The sequence below is a fragment of the Myotis yumanensis genome, unplaced genomic scaffold (genome assembly GCF_028538775.1).
Source record: "Myotis yumanensis isolate MYYU_CA2020_CCGP unplaced genomic scaffold, mMyoYum1.0.hap1 SCAF_3, whole genome shotgun sequence".
Lineage (NCBI taxonomy): Eukaryota > Metazoa > Chordata > Mammalia > Chiroptera > Vespertilionidae > Myotis > Myotis yumanensis.
In genome coordinates, this window is record NW_027223754.1 from 158,583,528 (window position 1) to 158,606,250 (window position 22,723).

Consider the following 22,723-nt stretch of genomic DNA (forward strand, 5'->3'; position numbering starts at 1 on the left):
CATGCCCTTGACCGGAATCGAACCTGCGACCCTTGAGTCCGCAGGCCGACGCTCTATCCACTGAGCCAAACCGGTCAGGGCGGAGAGTTTACCTTTTTTAAAAAATATATATATATTGTTGATTTTTTACAGAGAGGAAGGGAGAGGGATAGAGAGTTAGAAACATCGATGAGAGAGAAACATGGATCAGCTGCCTCCTGCACACTCCCTACTGGGGATGTGCCCACAACCAAGGCACATGCCCTTGACCGGAATCGAACCTGGGACCCTTGAGTCCGCAGGCCGACGCTCTATCCACTGAGCCAAACCTGTCAGGGCTGGAGAGTTTACCTTTTGCAGAATCAACTAATTAGGGGAGTTAGCTGTCGTATGACTTACTCTTCAGTTCATAAAAGACATCTTCTCTGTTATTACCCTTGTTGGAGAGTGGTAAGCTTTTCCTCTGTTTTTGTGCAGTCATGTGTGCAATTTTCCCTTTCTCCCACCTGATAACTCCAGGAGATTTCTACTGTATAGCATAGTGATGGACTGTGTACTGTGTCCATAGGCACTTTGTTAGACACTGGGTTTGGTTAGAGATGAGTTGGCCACAGGATTTTATATTTTGAGAGATGAGGTGTTGATTGAGATCATTTGGACTACACTGAAAACTGCTTAAGCTTGGCACTTAATAAACTTTTCATTATTTTCCAGTCACAAACTTCCCACCTGAATTGTAGATTCCTAGAATAAAGGTCCAGGATACGAACAGATAGGCATATGATTATGTGATAGCAGCATCATCACTTTTAAGATAGCATCATGCTTTTTTCACTGGGGCTGTTGAGGTTGCAACAGTAAAAACAAGTCCCATGTCATTGTCCTTTTTCTTGCCTCTCTGCTTACTGGTTGGTTTGAGTTGCTTTCTGATAGGTTGATTTGACACTGACTTTAAGTTCCCCTTTCTTCAACCTTTGTTTATCTAAACTGGGACCTGACAGAATAGTACATTAATTTTCCCTGTTGGGGGGTTAAAAGAGTGAGGGAGAAAGACCACTTCTTTCTTTGGACTCTAAAAGAAATAGTTGATTTTGAGAAAGTAGATACTGAGTTCATTTGATACGTGATTGATCAGAAAGCTGAACGAAACAAACTTTTCATGACCCTCTTGTAAAATGGATGCATTTTTCTGTCAGAAATATATTTCTTAATATTGACATTCTCTCCCCCCTCCGCCCTTTTCTCTCTCTAAAGGAAAAAAATTGAGGTATAGATAGAACTATGTGGGCTGACCTCAGAGCCAGTCAGAAATCTAGAATGCCCTGAGAGGTTCATCTTGGAGTCTTGTGATTCTGGAATCAGGTGTTGCCAAGAGAGAAGAAAAGCTTGTTAGGGTTACTCTGTCTTGCTGCTGTCGACCTTTTTCATCACCTCACCTCTGAAGTGGTCTGCTATATTCTTTTACTGTTAGCATAATGTGGAAGTTACTCTAATAACTGATGTGATGTTTGACTTTGTGTGAGATGTGTTCAGTATTCAAAGTTTTTATGTCCTAGACCAGTGATGGCGAACCTATGACACGCGTGTCAGAGGTGACATGCGAACTCATTTTTTTGGTTGATTTTTCTTTGTTAAATGGCATTTAAATATATAAAATAAATATCAAAAATATAAGTCTTTGTTTTACTCTGGTTGCAAATATCAAAACATTTCTATATGTGACACGGCACCAGAGTTAAGTTAGGGTTTTTCAAAATGCTGACACGCCGAGCTCAAAAGGCTCGCCATCACTGTCCTAGACAGTGGTCGGCAAACAGCGGCTAGCGAGCCACATGCGGCTCTTTGGTCCCCTGAGTGTGGCTCTTGCACAAAATACTGGCTCTTCCACAAAATACCGACTTCTGTGCATGGGCCACGAAGTTTCAATCGCACTGTACGTGCGCACCCGCATTTGGTATTTTGTGGAAGAGCCACACTCAAGGGGCCAAAGAGCCGCATGTGGCTCACAAGCCGCGGTTTGCCGACCACGGTCCTAGGACATAGAGTGAAGTATAAAACTGTTGAGGTATTTCCTGGGGTAAATAATCTTCCTGATTTGTTTCTTGGGATAAGGATGTCCTCATATACCTCATAGCTCAAGAGTAATACTTTATCCACATTGTTACACATGGGTCAGGAGGACCATTTTTCACCAGCTTGTTAGTCTGCATAATTTTGAAATTTATAAAATTCTGCAAAACAAAAAGCTTTAAAGAGCTTTGGAGTTTGCCCTTGGATTGAGCCACTGGCAATAAAAGTAGAATTGTGTTACTGTGTTACTGAGTCTTTTGTCCTCCTAGTTATAAAAAATAATTAAGAGGGTATTTTACAGACTGAAAGGATAATATAACCTTAGCGAAAACGGAGGGTTTTTAAGAAACAGGTGGATTGGCTCTTCCAAATGGAATCTTTAATGTATTTTTTTATTGATTTTTTACAGAGAGGAAGGGAGAGGGATAGAGAGTTAGAAACATTGATGAGAGAGAAGCATTGATCAGCCGCTTCCTGCACACCCCCTACTGGGGATGTGCCCACAACCAAGGCACATGCCCTTGACCGGAATCGAACCCGGGACCCTTCAGTCTGCAGGCCGACGCTCTATCCACCGAGCCAACTTGCTAGAGTCCAAATGGAATCTTTAACCTGCATGCTCAGCTCAGGTTTTTTTTTTTGCGGGGGGAGCAGGAGGGGAGATCATCTTGTAGGAAAGGTGGAGTTCTTAACTGTTTGAGCTCAATTTCCTAAAATCAATCAGCTGAAATAGAGAAATAACCTTGTTACAACCTGTGGAGTGTGATATTTAGTGTCCTGCAATTTCAGAGGCATTTCTCCTCCTTTGACAGTGAAGTGACCAGAGCTGTGACAGAACACCTAGCCTAGATTGTTAAATGGTTCCTTTATCCAGTCAACAGATATTTAAAAACTTATCTGTCCCTTGAGTATTAAGTTAAATCAAGCAGAACATTTTACTAATTTAGAGCTTAAATTTATTGCCTTTCGCACTCTCAATATTTCTGTTTCCTTGCCTTATTTTCTACAGGGGTCAGCTGTCTAAAATAAGTCAGGATTTGGGCCTTTCTTCCTCTAGAAATTGTTATCTTTATGAAGAATGAAGCTGAATTTATTGGTTCTCTCAGAATAGTAGGAGCAAAAATCACAACCTTAATTGGATGAATAAGCTGGCAGAAAATACCTATTTATTTGTTCTATCTGTGGGTTCAACAGATAGGTATTTCCTTTAGTTCTTTTATGTACTTAGCACTAAATTAGGTGCTGGAGGCACAATGGTAGGATTTAGTATCTGACGGGTGTTGTAGAAACTACATCGTTGTGGTTCTCAACCTTCTGGCCCTTTAAATACAGTTCCTCATGTTGTGACCCAACCATAAAATTATTATCGTTGCTACTTCATAATTGTAATGTTGCTACTGTTATGAATCGTAATGTAAATATCTGATATGCAGGATGGTCTTAGGCGACCCCTGTGAAAGGGTCGTTCGACCACCAAAGGGGTCTCGACCCACAGGTTGAGAACCTCTGGTTTAGAAGAAATCAGAATAGAGAACAGTCATCTTTGTGTTCTCCTGAGCAGCCTGGACATGGCAGTTGTCTTGGAGTAGCCCCCCTTGTTATAATCCTCTTTCATCATCTTCCTCCTGCCTTGCTAGCCTGAATTGGAAAGGGGGTTAAGGAAAGGACATTTTTTAGGGAATGAGCCTCATACAGTACATGCCGTAGTCTGAGTCAGAGTTTGAAGGGACTGTTTTTAAAAATATATATATTTTATTGATTTTTTTACAGAGAGGAAGGGAGAGGGATAGGGAGTTAGAAACATCGATGAGAGAGAAACATCGATCGCTGCCTCCTGCACACCTCCTACTGGGGATATGCCCACAACCAAGGTACATGCCCTTGACCGGAATCGAACCAATCAATATATATATTTTATTGATTTTTCAGAGAGAGGAAGGGAGAGGGGGAGAGAGAAAGAAACATCAATGATGAGAGCGAATCATTGATTGGCTGCCTCCTTCACGCCCCCTACTGGGGATCAAGACTGCAACCCAGGCATGTGCCCTTGACCAGAATTGAACCTGGGACCATTCAGTCTGCAGGCCAATGCTCTATCCACTGAGCAAAATCAGCTAGGGCTAGGGAAGGGTTTTTTTAGATATAAAAGTAAAAGCATCCTTGTTTGCAGCATCAGGAACTGGGAATAATGGAAACTTTTGAAACTTCCCCAGGAGTGGGGAATAAGACAGCTTTTATATTAGAGCAGGATTTTTCAGCATTGGCTTTATTGGTATCTTGGGCCACATGATTATTTGTTGTGGGCTGGTAAACAAATCTATTATACATATATTAAATATATTTACTATGTATATTTACTGTCTTGTGTATTGGCAGGGTCATTAGAAGCACCCCTAGTTTCTACTTACTGGATGCCAGTAACATATACCTTTTGTCATTACTAAATGTCCCTTCAGGGGGCAAAGTCATCCCTGGTTGGAAACTACTGTATCAGAGTATGGTGGATGAATCCAGAGAAATGTAGAATTGAGAAATAATCTTCATAACATTCACAATTACAAAGCTAAAAAATACTAGTGTGAGTTATTTACTTACTAAACAGCAAAATTTGCTTTTGCTGTTTAGTGAAGGTAAACATTTGAAATCTCCACCCCTTAAAAAAAAAAGAATTAGAAACCTATGTGTGAAATTTTGTTATACTATATGGGAAGAACAAACCAAAGAGCTTTAGGGATTGCCAGAGTGTCTAGCAGGGTGGTGTTAATGTGTCTTGCCTTTCTGTGGGTCGCCTCAGAGGTCTGAGTGTTAGGATTGGTCAGGGCACCTGCAACAGTGTTGAAATCTGTAATATTTATTTCAACACTTTGTGCATTGTCAGCTTTTTTCTGTTTAAACCATGTCACAGGTCCACAGAGTAGTAATTTGTCAGTTGCACCTGAGAGAAGTCTATTTGGCCGTGTGTCAAGGACTTTACTACTTCAAGCTTAAGGGGTACCACCTCTTAACTCATATAAATGAAGTATAGAGGTTCTTAAGAGATCCATTTACATACTACTGGGACTGGGCTGGAGACTGGCCTGATTCTACTTCCTGGTCATGAGAGCTGTCTGCTATTCTGGGGATTGGGCACTAATTTCTTTTTTCATTTGGCCAAAATCCTGTTAGTTCAAAGGGAGACATTCTCCTTTGCTTTACTGATGATGCCCTTACTAGTTCTAGATAGGAAGGCATAATTTATTTTCACGTTTTATTATGAAAAGCATCTTGGGTAGCAAGGTTAAAATGAAATAACCCAGAGTTTATTGCTGAAAGGAGCTGTCCACATTTTCTTTACATTCCCATACTGTGATCCCATATTTAAGTGACATCTGAAATCAAGTGTCAAGTTGTCTATAGGGAAGTCTGGCTGGGTAACAGTTTAAATTATATTTATATTATATTTTGACCTCTTGGCCATGATTATCTTTTTTTTAAATATATTTTTTATTGATATCAGAGAGGAAGTGAGAGGGAGAGAGATATAGAAATACCAATGATGAGAGGGAATCATCGATTGGCTGCCTCCTGCATGCCCCCCACTAGGGATGGAGCCTGCAACCCAGGCATGTGCCCATGACTGGAATTGAAGCCAGGACCCTTCATCTGTAGGCTGATGCTCTATCCACTGAGCCAAGCCAGCTAGGGCCATGATTATCTTTTTGAAGTTAAGCAGTCTTTACTCTTTTTGTCTAATAATAACAGCTAACATTTATTGAATACTTTCTGGGTGACAGTGTGCTAGGTCCTTTACATAGATTTTCTCACTTAATCTTTACAAGCTCTGGAGATGAGTACTAAAGTTCTTATGATGAAATTGATGCTTAATAACGTTAAGTGATTTGTCCAAGGTCACACAGTTAGTAGTAGTAGAGCTGGGATTTGAACCTAGAGCCCACTGTGTTGTGCGGATCTCACTGCACAGCACAAAGATATTTTGTTTCTGGGAGGCCTCTTGTAAATGGAATGTGGTCCTGATGACCCCTTCAATAGAGGCTAGTGGGGAAACAGACCTCAGGCACTAGATAACTTCCCATTTCATTTACTTATCTGATTTCTGTGAGCCATCCATTTATTCTTATTAGTATATAATTTATGAGACAGGAAATGCTGTGCTCTCCCAGAGTAGCAGAGAGGAGAAGGTCACTCACTAGTTTCTTCGTGGACTCAAAAAGAAAATGGAAAAATGAAATGTGACCGATCATTGAGTGGGAGGATACAGTCCAGTGCACATAGGAAAGAAGGTGTGTGTGTCACAGAAACACACCAGGGGAGGTGTGACTATGCATAAAACTGAGGGAGGGGAATGGTGGGGGTCAGATGAGATTGGCTCTTCAGACATAGCATTTCTAGGACTTCTGAAATGAATATCCTCTTTGGTCTGTGATGTAAGCTTTGTAACCTAGAGAATTAGGGAATGAGCTTTCCTCCTTGTTGTCTTTCATTTCAGAGGGATCATTAATCTCATGATGTTTCTTTTTCAGATCCCTTACTACTGAGGAGTGGCCTTTAACTATAGGGAAATCCTGGGGGATCCTAAGACCTTTCTCTATAGAGACCCAGTTCGTTCGTTCGTTCATTCGTTCGTTCGTTCCTTCCTTCCTTCCCTCCCTCCTTTCCTCCCTCCCTCCCTTCTTCCCTCCTTTCCTTCCTTCCTCCCTCCCTCCCTCCCTCCCTTCTTCCTTCCTTCCTTCCTTCCTTCCTTCCTTCCTTCCTTCCTTCCTTCCTTCCTTCCCTCCTTCCTTTTTTTTCCCCTTTTAATATATTTATATAGATTTCAGAGAGGAAGGGGGAGGGAGGGAGAGAGAGAGAGAGAGAGAGAGAGAGAAACATCAGTGATGAGAGAGAATCATTGATTGGCCACCTCCTGCACATCCCCTATCAGGGATCAAGCCAGCAACCCAGACTTGTGCCCTTGATTGGAAACGAACCCGAGACCCTTCAGTTCGCAGGCCGATGCTCTATCCACTGAGCCAAACCAGCCAAGGCTCTTTCTTTTTTATTTTATTTATCTATTTTTAAAAATATATATTTTATTGATTTTTTACAGAGAGGAAGGGAGAGGGATAGAGAGTTAGAAACATCGATGAGAGAGAAACACCGATCAGCTGCCTCTTGCACATCCCCCACTGGGGATGTGCCCGCAACCAAGGTACATGCCCTTGACCGGAATCGAACCCGGGACCCTTGAGTCCGCAGGCCGATGCTCTATCCACTGAGCCAAACTGGTCAGGGTGGCTCTTTCTTTTTTAAATATATTTTTATTGATTTCAGAGATAGGAAGGGAGAGGGAGAGAGAAACATCAATGGTGAGAGAGAATCATTGGTCAGCTGCCTCCTGCACACCCCCTAGTGGGGATGGAGCCTGCAACCTGGGCCTGTGCCCTGGCCAGGCCAGTAATCAAACCCTGACCTCCTGGTTCATGGGTTGATGCTCAACCACTGAGCCACACTGGCTGGGCAGAGACCCAATTTCTTTATTGATGCATAGCAGGTTTAGGTTTGCTGCCTTTTTTTTTTTTTTAATTTTTTATTGCTTTCAGAGAGGAAGAGGGAGAGATAGAAACATAAATGATGAGAGAGAACCATTGATCGGCTGCCTCCTGCACACCCCCTATTGGGGATCAAATCTGCAACCTGGGCATGTGCCCTTGACCAGAATTGAACCTGGGACCCCTCAGTCTGCAGGCCAACTCTGTCCACTGAGCCAAACCAGTTAGGGCTTTGCTGCTTATTTTAGAGTGAAGATGGGGAAATAAGTCAATCCTAAAAACTTTTCCCCCTTAAATCAACAAAATACAAATTGCTTTTATTTTTTGAAATTTCAGTTAAGCCCAGGCAGTGTGGCTCAGTGGTTGAGTGTCGATCCATGAACCCGGAGATCAGGGTTTGATCCCCAGTAGGGGCATGCAGGAGGCAGCTAATCGATGTTTCTCATCAATGTTTCTATCTCTCCTCCATTCTTCTCTCTCTAAAATCAGTATTTTAAAAAATTGTAGTCAAAATTGATGAAAGTAGAGCTAATTATGGTATTTAGCCTGGAAAACCTTATAGCTATCATGCCATATTCTATACAGGGTTAATATTTCATGCTCAGAATTATATTAAATTCACATATTACCTAATGGTGTCTAATTTGCATCATCTAGCATATTCAGGAACATAACTCTTGCAAACCTTGGGCAGTAGTCATATATACTCTTAGCCAGTTTATTCATTTTTTTTAAAGTTTTGCTTCTGTGTTTTTCCTTTTTGTTTGTCTTTATTGATGAAAGTATTAAAGATGTCCCCTTTTCCCCCCATTAACCCGCTCCTTTCTGACCCCCCCCCCCCCAACTTCTGGTTTGTTATAAAAAGAGGTTATTTAAAACATCACCTAGATCAGCTTATTGCCTCATCTTAGGAGTTTGATGAATCTTTCTACCTGAATTCTTCTGCCCCCCCCGCCCCCTTTTTTAAAAAATATTTTATTGATTTTTACAGAGAGGAAGGGAGAGGGATAGAGAGTTAGAAACATCGATGAGAGAGACATTGATCAGCTGCCTCCTGCACACCTCCTACTGGGGATGTGCCCGCAACCAAGGTACATGCCCTTGACCAGGATCAAACCTGGGACCCTTGAGTCCGCAGGCCAACGCTCTGTCCACTGAGCCAAACCGGTTATGGCTCTTCTGCCCTTTTTTAAAAAAAACATAGTAACCCAAGGAGCTGCTTTTTCAGTATCAAGACAGATGATGTCTCACATATCAAATTAGAATGCACTACTAGTACATCATAAGTATCTGATTGTCTTGTCAGACTACCAATAATTCTGGCTTCTGCTTCCTATCTTTCTCTTCTCTTTGCTCTATCAAAGAAAGATTTATTCTGATCAAGGGCTTCACTAGGAGCATATCTCATATTCAGGAGAGAATGAAAAGCTTTTTTAACTACTGTGTCCCAGTGTGCCACTGTACTTTACAAATATAAATATCCAGCTGTATCCTTTTACATGTAAGCCACAAAACCAGAACGTTATAAACCATAGTAGATATAACAGAGTAATATTCCTTGAGACACCCTCTTATTTAACCTCTGACACTTCTGAGCTGAATTCTTGGAGAACATGGTATTTCCCATGGAAAAAAAGAAGTGTTGCTGGATGATTTGAATTTTGCTATTATGGTCACCTTTCCTGAAATGTATTCTCTTTTTCAAATCCCTTTACTAAGGTAACAATATTATCTTCTTCAGATATCGAGGACTCTGGATAGGATAACGTGGAAATTGTTTAACTTGAGCCCAGCTGGTGTGGCTCAGTGGTTGAGTGTTGACCTATGAACCAGGAGGTCATGGTTTGATTCCCATTCAGGGCACATGCCTGGGTTTCAGGCTAGATCCCTTGTAAGGGGGTGTGCGGGAGGCAGCCATCCGATCAATGTTTCTCTCTCATCATTGATGTTTCTATCTCTCTCCCCACCTCTCTTTCTCTCTGAAATCAATAAAAAATATTAAAAAATTGTTTAACTCGACTATAATAATAAAACAAAGGATATATATGAAATATGCTTTTCAGCCAATACCCCCATTTCTGTGGCTTCCTATAAAAATGGTGGCTTTGAGCCAGGCCGGCGTGGCTCAGTGATTGAGCATCAACCCTGAACCAGGAGGTCAGGGGGTTCGATTTCTGGTCAGGGCACATGCCCAGGTTGCAGACTCGATCCCCAGTATGGGGTGTGCAGGAGGCAGTGGATCAATGATTCTCTCTCATCATTAATGTTTCTATCTCTCCCTCTCCTTTTCTCTCTCTGAAATCAATTTTAAAAAATCAATAAAAATATACTAAAAAAAAAAAATAAGATGGCTTTGAGAACCTGTGGGACTCTGGCCTTGCTTTGAAGGGAAAAAAACCAAAAGGATGGAGAATGTTAAATGTTACAATAGGGGGCTAATATCTAACATAGAAGGGTAACTTGGACTGGGACTGAAGAGGGTAGGGCTAGCCTGGCCAGTGTGGCTCAGTGGTTGAGTATTGACCTGTGAACTGGAGGTCACTGTTCAGTTCCCAGTCAGGGCACATGCTGGGTTTGTGGGCTCCATCCCCAGTGGGGGACATGCGGGAGGCAGCTGATCGGTGATTCTCTCATCATTGATGTTTCTTTCTCTCCCTCCTCCCTTCCTCTCTGAAATCTATAAAAAATGTATATATTTTAAAAAGGATAGGGCTAACTCAGGGGAAAGACTCCTGCAGGCTTGTGTCTTTGTTTTTCTCACTAACTCTTTTTATCTCTACAAGGCTGACTTAAAAAGACTATTTCTGTATGGTCAATGTCCAGGTTAGGAGTATGTTTTTTCCTCTTTTACCTTTAGTCTCTACCTTCCCCCTAGTACTTAGGTAGGAGAAGGGTAAGTAGATAGAAGTAATGATGGCAGTCCCTTTAGAGAATTTAAAGTGACATAACTTTGTTTAACCACCAGTGTTTTCTCCCCCCCCCTCTCTCCCCTCCTACAGAAATGGAGGCCAACGACCATTTTAACTTTACTGGCCTTCCCCCTGCACCTGCTGCCTCAGGACTGAAACCCTCCCCCTCCTCAGGGGAGGGCCTCTACACTAACGGGTCTCCCATGAACTTCCCCCAGCAAGGGAAAAGTGAGTGTGAGGGCCACATGGCCTGGAATGGGAATGGGCATCGTTTCTTTAGAGCAGGTTAATGGGACAAGATTTGGATCCCCTCTGGGCTGGCTACCTCAGCTCTGCCAGGGGGAGAGGGAGGGAGGGAGGGAATCCTCAGAACTCCAGCTGCTGGAGGGAAATCAAGCTTCTAAGGACAAGTTCTAGGGGGTAATGGAAGCAATACTTTTAGTCTTGACTAAAGGTTGGAAGAGATTGAAAAAGATACTGGCTTTTTCATCTTAGCCTGCTCTTCCCTGTTCTCTGGCTATGCCAGAGAGTGGCGAGGTGGCTAAGGCTTCTGATAATCAGGTGGGACCCATGAGAGAGGTGAGGGGTCTGCTTTCTGAGAAGCTGTATTTAGAGGTTGGAGAAGCCACCCTGAGGATGGGGTGGGGGATAAGGGTGGGGTTGAAGGTTGGTATGTGTTTCCCTTTTAATTTGTTCAACAGAAAAGAGGGCAGAATGCTTGTGCTACCTCCTGTCCTTGAGGATGGAAGATGGAGAGTTTTAATGCTTACTTATCTAGTTCCCCAGAGAGAAACATCTAATTCCAGCTGAACTTGTTATTGCCAGGATCAGGCCTTTTCCTGGATTTGGCTTATCATTTGCTCTGAACCATGGCTTTGCCAAGTACCTCTCTATAATCTTGCCTGGGTTTTAGGTACTTTATGCTTCGAAGCAGAGAGAAGCCCAAAGCTTCACTTCTTCCTTACAGCAAAAAAATACTACCATAGGCGTATACTTCCCACCCATCCCTCCTACCCTCCATAAGGTTGTAGGTAGATAGAAGTTTCTTTATTTCACTGGAGGACCCCTTTGCCCCAGCTTCCTTACATCTTGGTTCCTTTTTATTTGATTGAGTGTAGAGGTTGCCATTGGTGTTGAGAATTGAAATCTGCAGTACTGGTCATGCAGAGATCTCCCCACCCCACTCCAGTACTTATGGGGAGGGGCCAATCCAAGTCTTCTGAGCTGGGATCTTGCTGCTCTGGTGACTGCAAATTCTATTCTTAGCCCAGCACGAAGTGCTGTATCTGCATGTGCCAGTGAGGTGAAGGCTGTCCCTTCTGGTCCCACTGTGGGGCCAAATAGGCACTGGGGAAAAGAGGGGCCAGGAGAATTCAGTCATGCCACTCCAGGGGAAAATTCCTTTAGGGAGTGAGGATAGGAAAGAATGCAAGTCACTGTAGGGAATCTGCAAATAGCTTCATTTAAACAAAATAAAAAGCCCTGAGCGTCAGTAGCAGCCAGCTCTCTGCTGTTCACTCCTGTGGTAGACCAGGAGAGCTCCCCAGCCCCCTACTCAGTAGCCTCAGCAGCAGTTGCTAAGCTTATATACAGGAGCATCTGTGTTGGGTGTTCCCTGGAGACCAAAAAGACATAAATATAGCAGAGGGGGAATCCCCTCCCCTTCACCTTCCCTTTTCTAGTCAGTGTTATTCTTTTGGTTAGAGTTAGTAGAGTTACTTGCACACATATCTGTAACTGACCCTTTTCCCTCCTTTTCTGCCAGGTTTGAATGGGGATGTGAATGTTAATGGCTTATCTACTGTATCTCACACTACTACTTCAGGGATTTTGAACTCTGCTCCCCACTCCTCCAGCACCTCACACCTCCATCACCCCAACGTGGCCTACGACTGTCTCTGGAACTACTCACAGTACCCACCCGCCAATCCTGGCAGCAACCTCAAGGACCCACCCCTTCTCTCCCAGTTCTCGGGGGGACAATACCCACTCAATGGCATCCTTGGAGGCAGCCGACAACCTTCATCCCCAAGTCACAACACTAACCTTCGGGCTGGGAGCCAAGAGTTCTGGGCCAATGGTACCCAGAGTCCCATGGGGCTTAACTTCGACTCACAGGAACTGTATGATTCCTTTCCTGACCAGAATTTTGAGGTGATGCCCAATGGACCCCCTAGTTTTTTCACCTCCCCACAGACTTCTCCCATGTTGGGCTCCAGCATCCAGACTTTTGCGCCCTCCCAGGAGGTAGGCAGTGGTATTCATCCTGATGAGGCAGAAAAGGAGCTGACTTCAGTTGTGGCAGAGAATGGCACTGGCTTGGTAGGCAGCCTGGAGCTGGAAGAAGAGCAGCCAGGTATAACTGTGGGCCTGGGAGCTTGGTTGGGAATAGGAAAATGGGGCTATGGGGGCAGTGGCTTTTTGAGGTGAGGAAAACTTGTCTTTCCAGCTCTCTGCAGTGGAGGCTGATTTGCATGTTGGTGGTTAGCAGAGCCAAGTGGCTGGTGTTTTTGTGGCAGCAGCACCAGCTCGTGAGTGGGAGTGCAAATTATTTCAAGCTCATGCAGAGCTGCTGGCCTGAAGAGGGCAGGTGGGCGAGCCTGAAACAGCCCCAACAGACACTGTATCAGGGCTTCTTTCAAAATATAGGAAGGGGTTGGCCATTAGCAGGGAGCATTGAGGTCAATTTGGCTTGACTATGGCACAGCTAGACTGGCTGCTAAAGTGGCCTGAGCCCTAGTAGTGATTGGCATTTGAAGGAGGGAAGGAAGCCGGCAGAGCATACCATTGCTTGTCTGCTCACAGTTTCCTTCTTTTTTTGTTGTTGGTACATGTGATCTTCCCTCTCAACTTTGCCCTCTAAATAGATAAATGCTTAGTTTGCTATTGATTCCAAGAATAAGGGCGAGCACCCTTTGAAATCACAGGATGTTGTATCTGTTAACCACCTGTTTCCACTGAATGGGGGAAATAGCTGCCAACACAATGGGAGTCTTGTCTCAGACCCCATTCCTGCTATAGGATTTTAATAGTACTCAGTAAGTATTCTGCTTACCGAGAATATCTTGATATGAAAGGTATCCGACATAGAACTCGCACCTATAAATGTTGAAAGAATGAACATCCCTCTAGTGAAGATGGACTGCTTGTTATAGCTAAAGGAACCAGGTGAAGGCACTATTTTTCCTTTTGCTCTTTCCTGGTATTTCCTAGAATTGAAGATGTGTGGCTACAATGGCTCCATCCCTTCTGTGGAATCATTACACCAAGAAGTCTCAGTCTTGGTCCCTGACCCCACAGTGAGCTGCTTAGATGATCCTTCACATCTTCCTGATCAACTGGAAGACACTCCAATCCTCAGTGAAGTCTCTCTGGAGCCCTTTAACACCCTGGCACCAGGTAGGCTTGGAAGCTGGCTCTCTTCAACTTAACCATGCAGAAGGATAGCCAGCTTCTGTCACCTGGAATAGATAGTAAACCAGGGAAAGGATTTGGGAATCTGGGGCATTGAGACCTCCAGATACTCCTGTGGCAGACCACGGTCTCATGCCGCTAGCCTGACTCGGCCAACTGCACTCTGAGCTGAATTGGTTCATTTCCCAGGTTCTCTCCCAATGTTCCTTTTGGCCATGAGCCCTGGGCTTTAATAATTCACTGGATAGAGACTTATTACCACACAGTTGGGCTGTTTGGGTTCCTACTAAGTAGAAAGACATTTGCCAGTGAACAATTACCTTTTGCCCCACTGAAATATAAGAAAGGCCTATTTTGTGATAGATGATAGAATTTTTTGCGTTGGTCTGTGGGTTGTTATAGGGCCCATGCTTTTCCCTTCATTTCCACTTCAAGCTTTTATGATCCCTATAGCCTGGTGACTTTACTCTTTCATAAAAGAGGGCTACAAAATTTCCCTAATTTATTATTAGAACCTTTACACTGTGGGGACTAGAATTAGATATATTTAGACAAGTATTTCTTAAATCTTGCTTTCTGATTTTTTCGCCCCCTGAAGAGCCAGTAAGTGGAGGACTCTATGGTATAGATGATACGGAGCTGATGGATGCAGAGGACAAGCTGCCTCTTGAGGACAGCCCTGTGATCTCTGCCCTTGATTGTCCTTCCCTCAATAATGCCACTCACTTCAGTCTTCTGGCAGATGACAGTCAAACTTCAGCCTCTATTTTTGCCAGCCCCACCTCTCCACCCGTCCTTGGGGAGTCTGTCCTACAAGGTAAGTGAGGAGAGGTGGGACAAAGAAAGTCCTTGACCTGGGAAAAAGTGAGAGCACACTGTTGTTCCATAGTTAGGCCTTAGGGGTGGGATATCTGTGAAAGCATCTTGCTGGGATCTGAGGGGTCTTTGGGATAGTGTGTGGTGGGAATTAAAAGGCACAAGCTGCTCCACTCTCACTGCCCTGTGCCCAAAAGGACGTGTGAGGTTTGGAGTTTGCAGGAAAAAGGAGGCCAGAGGCCTTACTGGCTCCAGGTAAAAGGTAATTCTTCACACAGTGACAGCAGCAGCAGCTTTGCCCTTTAACCTTCATGAATGGTGAGGACAGCCAGAGGCTAATTCTCTTTTACCAACTCTCGGGACAAGCCCTTGAAGTAGCCCTGTTTATCTTAGTCCAGGTTTGACTGAGTAGATTCTCTTGTTTTATATGACACCATTTTTCCTTTACCCATCCTGTCCCTTTGGATTCTAGATAACGGCTTTGACCTGAATAATGGTAGTGATGCAGAACAAGAAATGGAGACTCAGGTGGCTTCAGACTTCCCACCACCTCTGACCCAGCCAGCCCCTGACCATTCATCCAGTATTCAGCTACATCCAACAACCTCACCAGCAGTCTCACCAACAGCCTCCCCAGCAATCTCCCTGGCAGTTTGTCCAACAGCTTCCCCAGAGATCTCTCCAGAAGTCTCCCCAGCAGCCTCCCCGGAAATCTCCCCAGCAGCCTTCCCAACAGTCTCTCCAGCTTCCTCACCAGCCTTCCCACCAATCTCCTCAGAAGTTTCCTTGCCGGCCTCACCAGTGACCCCCCCAAAAGCATCCACTGAAGCTTCCCCTGCAGCTGTCTTCCCAACATCCTCCCCAGCAAATAAGGATGTCAGCAGCTTCCCTGAAACCACCGCTGACTTGGAAGAGGTCACTGGAGAAGGAGTCCCTACTTCTGGTGGTGGTGAGTGTCCAGATTCTGTTTCATCCCTAGCTGGTTCCAGGAAAAGTTTCTGTTCATGGGGTATTCAGCCCTTCCCTGCTGTCCTGTTGTTTTGTTATTTTGCTGAATTCTTATTTCAGTATCCCCTATTTTTCTCCCAAGGTGATGTTCTAAGGAGACGAATTGCTACTCCAGAAGAAGTTCGTCTTCCCCTCCAACATGGGTAAATGCTTTAGTTTGCTACATGCGTTGACTTTGACAAATTTAATGAATGACTCTAGGAAGAAGGGAAGGGAGCTCCTCATCTGGGATGGGGAGGAATGGGCTAGACAAGAGTGGATTAAAGTACAGTTATCTACAATGATAATGTTTCTCATGAGCTTCCTAGGCTTTCCTTCCTCTCTCAGGGTCTGCCTCTCCTCATCTATTCTTTCCTTATCTTATGTCCGCTCAGTTTTTTACTCAGAGGGCTACAGCTATTATAATTTCCAAACCCAGGTGGTGACCCTAGGGCTCAGATATTCAAATTAGCTGACTTGTCCTATATGCTGAGAATGGCTAGCAGTGAATGATGTGTGGCTTAGTCCCAATGAATTGGCTTTTTAAAAAAATGTTCTTCAGAGAGGTAAGGGCAAGAACAGTACGTGACCAAAATAAACAAGTCAGTTGACACCAAGGGCCTTGTAAGAATCAGTGCCTTCCTGATCTTTTCCACCCCTGCCCCTCTAGGCTACTCGTGGTCACCAAGTCTGAGTTTTGCTTAAAGTTTTGAGAGAAAGATAAGGCTTAGGCTTAGAATAATCTGTTGCTCAGAACACAGAGTTCTTTACTAAACCATGGCCTTCGGAGTCATTTCATGGAGTCAGCAGAGAGTTTACTCTTCCTCTTGCCTCCCCCCATCCTCTGTAGTTTCTGCCTTTATTCCCTTAGGTCTTTACCCTCTTTATTGGAAACTCAGTAATTTCCCTGAATGGCATCAGTGATGGGGGCGTTTCTGGCTGCTTGTATCACTGGCTTTGTAAAAGGAGGAGTGGAGGCCTTTTTGACTTGTACAGTTTGGCCTACTACTTTCCCCTGAGGCCCTGAGGGGTTAGTAGCACTCAGGCCTGCCATCTAGCCAAGCTTGTATCTCAGGCTGTGTTTGCATCTACATGAAGTTTTCTAGTGACAGAGAAGTGGGGAGGATCATTGCTCAGTGGGCTTGACTCCTAGGTGGCTTGAGAGTGGATAGGGGTGTGACCTGGCGGCAGGGCCCGTGTGCTTCTCTGGCAGGTGGCGGAGAGAGGTGCGAATCAAGAAGGGCAGCCACAGATGGCAGGGGGAGACCTGGTATTATGGCCCCTGTGGGAAGAGGATGAAACAGTTCCCGGAAGTGATCAAGGTAATGTAGCTTTCATGGGCTTTTAAGGGAAGTACAGATTCCTTTCTTAGGTCCAGTGGCAACAGGCTGCCATTGTCTGCTTTGGGGACTGTTCCTTTGCTATTGCTGGCCAAAAATTTTGGTAGGGTTATGATTTCATTAATGCCATTTTTCTTTGTTTTTTTTAAACTATATTTTTATTGCTTTTAGAGAGGGAGAGAGAAAGAGAGAGAAACATCATTGATGAGAGAGAATCATTGATCAGCTGCCTCCTGCACACCCCACACTGGGGATCAAGCCTGCAACCCGGGCATGTGCCCTGACCGGGAATCGAATCATGACCTCCTGGTTCATAGGTTGACGCTCAACCCCTGAGCCACGCTGGCCGGGCATTGATGCCACTTTATCTCTTCCTTTTAGTACCTGAACCGCAACGTGGTACACAGTGTCCGCCGTGAGCACTTCAGCTTCAGTCCCCGTATGCCTGTTGGAGATTTCTTTGAAGAGAGAGACACACCGGAGGTACAGACCCAAGGGTTAAATATGCTTTTGTCCCTGAGAAAGGGTTGGTAGATAAGCTGCAGCTTTCTTTTTGTGGGGTTTGGAGGTTCTGGGGCATTGAATGGTTCACAGTGCCAGGAGGCTTGCACTGACTCCCTCCCATTGTAACAGTGTTCCTTATTCTCTTAGGGCTTGCGGTGGATACAACTGTCAGCAGAGGAGATCCCATCTAGGATTCAGGCAATTACTGGGAAACGGGGCCGACCCCGAAACACTGAGAATGCCAAGACCAAGGAAGTTCCCAAGGTGAAACGGGGCCGAGGTCGGCCACCCAAGGTCAAAATCACTGAGCTAGTGAATAAGACAGACAACCGCCCCACAAAGAAACTGGAGGCCCAAGGTACAGTGCTGTTCCTCTTTTTTCTCTTCCAATTACAGTTGACAGTATATTTTTAATATATTTTTATTGATTTCAGAGAGGAATGGAGAGGGAGACATAGAAACATCAATGATGAAAGAGAAGCATTGATTGGCTGATTCCTGCACACCCCACACTGGGGATAGAGCCCACAATCCCGACATGTGCCCTTGACCGGAAATCGAACCCAGGCCAATGCTCTATCCACTGAGCCAAACCAGCTAGGGTTTCAAGTGTCCAGCATAGTGGTTAGACAATTATATAATTTATGAAATGATTCTCTCGATAATCCTAGTACCCACCTGGCATTGTACATAGTTACTACAATGTTATTGATTGTATTCCCCATGCCAGTGATTTTCTTTTTTTTAAAATATATTTTATTGATTTTTTACAGAGAGGAAGGGAGAGAGATAGAGAGTTAGAAACATCGATGAGAGAGAAACATCAATCAGCTGCCTCCCGCACACTCCCCACTGGGGATGTGCCCGCAACCCAGGTACATGCCCTTGACCGGAATCGAACCTGATATAGTATGAAAAATTTGAAAAAAATTGGAGTCTTCTGACTCCTAATTCAAAGTTCCAGCTCTGCCAGTTTCTGACTGTGTGACCTAGAGCCAGTCACTTATATTTTAATAGAAGCCTATAGTGGTTCATCTGCAGATAGTATCTGTCTAACCTACAGGATTGTTGTACAGATGTGGCAGTGTTTCTGTGCCAGAATAGGATAGGTACTATCATATCAGAAACATTCATTCTAAAACACTCTGTTCTTTGCAGAATCACATTTAATATTCAGTTTTCCAAAGGGGAAGAAATTCATATCTTTCTATGGAGCAAGACATAGGAACTGAGCATAAACAACAGCTCTGTCAGTATTGATCTGATTGCACTGAGATGTCCATTACTCGGGCCCTTCTTTCCTGGTTAATCATTACTTCCAAGTGGAGACCACTGTCTTTTCCTGGCAATTTGATTTTCTGTTTCCATTCTCCGCTCTAAAATCATAGTCTGTGAGTTGCTGCCATTGTCAAATAGTATGGGAGATGGTTAGGCTACGAGGCTACTCTGCCATCGTGGCCTTTAGGACCCCTTCTTAAGCAATGCAGTCTGTTCTGGAGGCTGGTGTTTCTGGGCCAAAGATACCATTTGAGTTCTTTGTTCTACTCCCATAGCAGATTCCTCTTCTACATTGGCCCTCCAATCCCAACATTTTATTTTGTATACTTAAAAAAACAACAACAAAAAGCCCTTACCGGTGTGCCTCAGTTGGTTGGTGCATTTTTCATGCACCAAAAGATTGCCGGTTCAATTCCCGCTCGGCACATGCCTGTGTTGTGGGCTCCATCCCCGGTAGGGGTGCACAGGAGGTAGCCGATCAATGCTTTGCTCTCATGTCAATGTCCCCCCACCTCATTCTCCTCTCTCCCTTCCTCTCTCTCTAAAAATAAATTTTTAAATCTCTTAAAAATAAAGAAAGAAATAAAATATATCTTTAAAAAAAAACAACCACTTCTAGATTCTCCAGGGAGTTGCTTGGGAAGCCAGCTTTGTGATATGCATATATTGCTCTGAATGCTGGAGATTGGTTTGCCTGCTTTACGCTTTATTTTTCTGTCTGTGCTCACAGAAGCACTGAATGAGGATGATAAAGCAAAGATGAATAAAATCAAGAAGAAGATGAAACAGAAGGTACAACGTGGAGAGTGTCAGACTACTACCCAAGGGCAGGTGAGGGACATCAGAGATTACACAGTGGGTTAACATTTCCTGTTAACCAGTTATTTCCTACATCTGGCAACCTCCATGTAGCCAGCACACCTTGATTATGTGGAATTTTGAGGGGCTTGACTTAGAGAATTGGGCTTGTTCAAGATGAATGTGGGCATCTCCAGGGTGAGAGAAAGAACCCATTTCCAACCCCTTATCCCATCTCTCACCTCTCCTCCCCAGCATCCTTGTCTTTTTGGAATCCTAGCCCAAGCAGAGATGCTTTCAGAGTTTGAGGAGAAATGACTTCCCTTATGGTTTACAGGCCAGAAACAAGCGGAAACAAGAGACCAAGAGCTTAAAGCAGAAGGAAGCTAAGAAGAAATCCAAGGTAGGTGCATGTACACACAAGTATAACTTTGAAGTCACCAAACTGATTTTGCAAGACATATGTGAGTTGGTCTTTTTTATAGTTGTTTCTGAGCTCTGGGGTGGGAGGCAGGGGAATAGGGAAGGGTGGTGACTGGAATTTTTATGGCACTGTTAATTCCTCTCTCCTTTGTGTGGATAGGCTGAGAAGGTAAAGACAAAGCAGGAAAAACTGAAGGAAAAGGTTAAGAGAGAGAAGAAGGAGAAGGTAAAAACGAAGGAAAAGGAGGAGCTGGCCAAAGCCAAGCCAGCCTGTAAAGCAGATAAAACACAGGTCACACAGAGGTGCTTGGAGGAGCGGCAGAGGCAGCAGATGATCTTGGAGGAGATGAAGAAACCCACAGAGGATATGTGTCTGACTGACCACCAGGTAGTGAGGGGTCCTGGGTCCTGGAGGGGCCAGTTGTGAAGACACTTGGATTAAGGAAGACAAACTGTGGTCTTCCAGTCTTTGACAGAACCCCCTACCACTTTTTATCCTTACAGCCTCTGCCTGACTTCTCACACATCCCTGGTCTGATCCTGCCTAGCGAGACCTTCTCAGACTGCTTGACCATTGTGGAGTTCCTGCACAGCTTCGGCAAGGTGCTGGGCTTTGACCCTGCCAAAGATGTACCTAGTTTAGGGGTCCTGCAAGAGGGACTCCTGTATCAAGGCGACAGTGTGGGCGAGGTGCAAGATCTGCTGGTGCGGCTCCTGAAGGCTGCACTCTATGATCCTGGCTTGCCCTCCCACTGTCAGGTGAGATGCTTTCCAAGGCAGGCTGGGAGGGCCATGGGACCCAATGCTTTTTCTCAGTTTTGCTCTCTCTTTAAGTTAAAAATATGAAAGCACCTCCCTTAAGTGATTGGGACAAATGAAGAGATATAATTTGTTTTCCTTGTATTTTTTCCTTCTGTTTCATTTTCCTTCCTGACCTCCCTCTGCTTATTTTGTTCATCTTTCTTTTACTGCTTTTCTTTTGCACCTTTCCTTTGTCCTCTCTCATCTTGTCCTAGCAACTTTCATTCTTTTCCTATCTTAACCCCAGTTCTCCTATATTTTCCTCTTCCAGATTCATGCAACTTGAGTTGTTCCTCTTTCTCTCTTAACTTCCATTATGTTCTCCTCCAAACAGTCCTTAAAGATCTTGGGGGAAAAGCTGTCGGAGATCCCACTGACGAGAGAGAATGTATCTGAGATCCTGCGCTGCTTCCTCATGGCATATGGGGTGGAGCCAGTCCTCTGTGACAGCCTACGCACCCAGCCTTTTCAGGCCCAGCCACCCCAACAGAAAGCTGCTGTCCTGGCCTTCCTTGTACATGAGCTCAATGGCTCCACCCTCATCATCAAGTGAGGAGCAGGGGTGGGGATGGTGATTGTGTGCCTGGGTCAGAATCGGATAGGGAGGGGTTCAGCCATCTAGAGTCCTAGGTGATGTGTATCCACTGCCAGGCTCTGAAGGTGCTAGAGTGACCTGGGACCGAATCTTAGCGCCTTCCCCAGAGAACCTAAGCCTTCCTCTGCCATTTGTTCAAGCTAGGCTTTAGGCTGCAGCCCCTTTTCTCTTGAACTTCCCTTTTTTGTGTGTGCCACCAGGTTACCTCAAAATCCCATTCCCTTTTCTCTTGCAGTGAGATTGACAAGACTCTGGAGAGTATGTCCAACTACAGGAAAAACAAGTGGATTGTTGAAGGCCGGCTCCGGAGGTAGGGAAAGGACAAGAGGGTAGGGTCCAGAGAGAGAAAGGGAGAAAGGGGGAAGCTTAGTCAGGACTTTTGCCCAGATTTTGATGCTTCTTAGTCCCTCCCCTGAGGTTGGAACCTTACCCCAGGACTCAGGATTCCAGGTATTCCTTTTGTGGTAATATCACATTCCTCACCATAGTTTCCTTTAATCTCTATTTCAAGACTGAAAACTGCTCTGGCCAAGCGAACTGGGCGGACTGAAGTAGAGATGCAGGGGCTAGAGGAAGGCCTAGGGCGGAGGCGCAGCTCTCGGATCATGGAGGAGACTAGTGGCATGGAAGAGGAAGAAGAGGAGGAGAGTACAGCAGCTGTCCATGGCCGTAGGGGTCGAAGAGATGGAGAGGTACAAGCCTCAGACCAAGGAATATTGGAGTTGGGAAATGGAATATAGTTGACTCTTAAACAACATGGGTTTGCACTGTGTGGGTCCACTTACACGCAGATTTCTAAAAATAAATATACAGCCCTAGCTGGTTTGGCTAAGTGGACAGAGCATCAGCCAGTGGACCAAGGGGTCACGGGTTTGATTCCAGTCAAGGGCATGTATCTTGGTTGCAAGCTCCTCCCTGGCCCAGGCCCTGGTCAGGGCTTGTGCAGGAAACAACCCATTGATGGCTTCCCCTCACATCAGTGTTTCTCTCTGTCTTTTCCTCTCTTCCGCTCTCCCTAAAAATCAATGGAAAAATATCCTCGGGTGAGGAGTAACAAAAATAACAATAATAATAAAAAAATAAATAAACATACAGTCAGTCCTCCATATACATAGGTTATATCTATAGATTCAATCAACTTTGGATTGAAAACTACATATTTTCAGTCTGCAGTTTGGAGTCTGAGTGTATGCATTATTTTACATGAGAAACTTGAGCATGTGTGGATTTTGATATCTGTAGAGCGTCCTGAAACCAATCCCCTGCAGATACCAAGGAACA

General features: G+C 44.6%; 1 protein-coding gene across 1 annotated transcript in view; it reads left to right on the top strand.

Annotated features, from left to right (window-relative positions):
* The window catches only part of BAZ2A (bromodomain adjacent to zinc finger domain 2A), a 37,563-nt gene that overhangs the window by 7,215 nt on the left and 7,625 nt on the right, over positions 1-22,723 (top strand). Inside the window, exons 2-17 of the mRNA XM_070409960.1 lie at positions 10,577-10,714; positions 12,252-12,842; positions 13,700-13,885; positions 14,499-14,717; positions 15,189-15,665; positions 15,807-15,867; positions 16,917-17,025; positions 17,425-17,526; positions 17,695-17,905; positions 19,556-19,656; positions 19,961-20,026; positions 20,207-20,434; positions 20,551-20,805; positions 21,182-21,396; positions 21,678-21,752; positions 21,954-22,134. Of these exons, the coding sequence (XP_070266061.1) occupies positions 10,577-10,714; positions 12,252-12,842; positions 13,700-13,885; positions 14,499-14,717; positions 15,189-15,665; positions 15,807-15,867; positions 16,917-17,025; positions 17,425-17,526; positions 17,695-17,905; positions 19,556-19,656; positions 19,961-20,026; positions 20,207-20,434; positions 20,551-20,805; positions 21,182-21,396; positions 21,678-21,752; positions 21,954-22,134 (3,215 nt within the window). The remainder of the gene's footprint in view (positions 1-10,576; positions 10,715-12,251; positions 12,843-13,699; positions 13,886-14,498; positions 14,718-15,188; positions 15,666-15,806; positions 15,868-16,916; positions 17,026-17,424; positions 17,527-17,694; positions 17,906-19,555; positions 19,657-19,960; positions 20,027-20,206; positions 20,435-20,550; positions 20,806-21,181; positions 21,397-21,677; positions 21,753-21,953; positions 22,135-22,723) is intronic.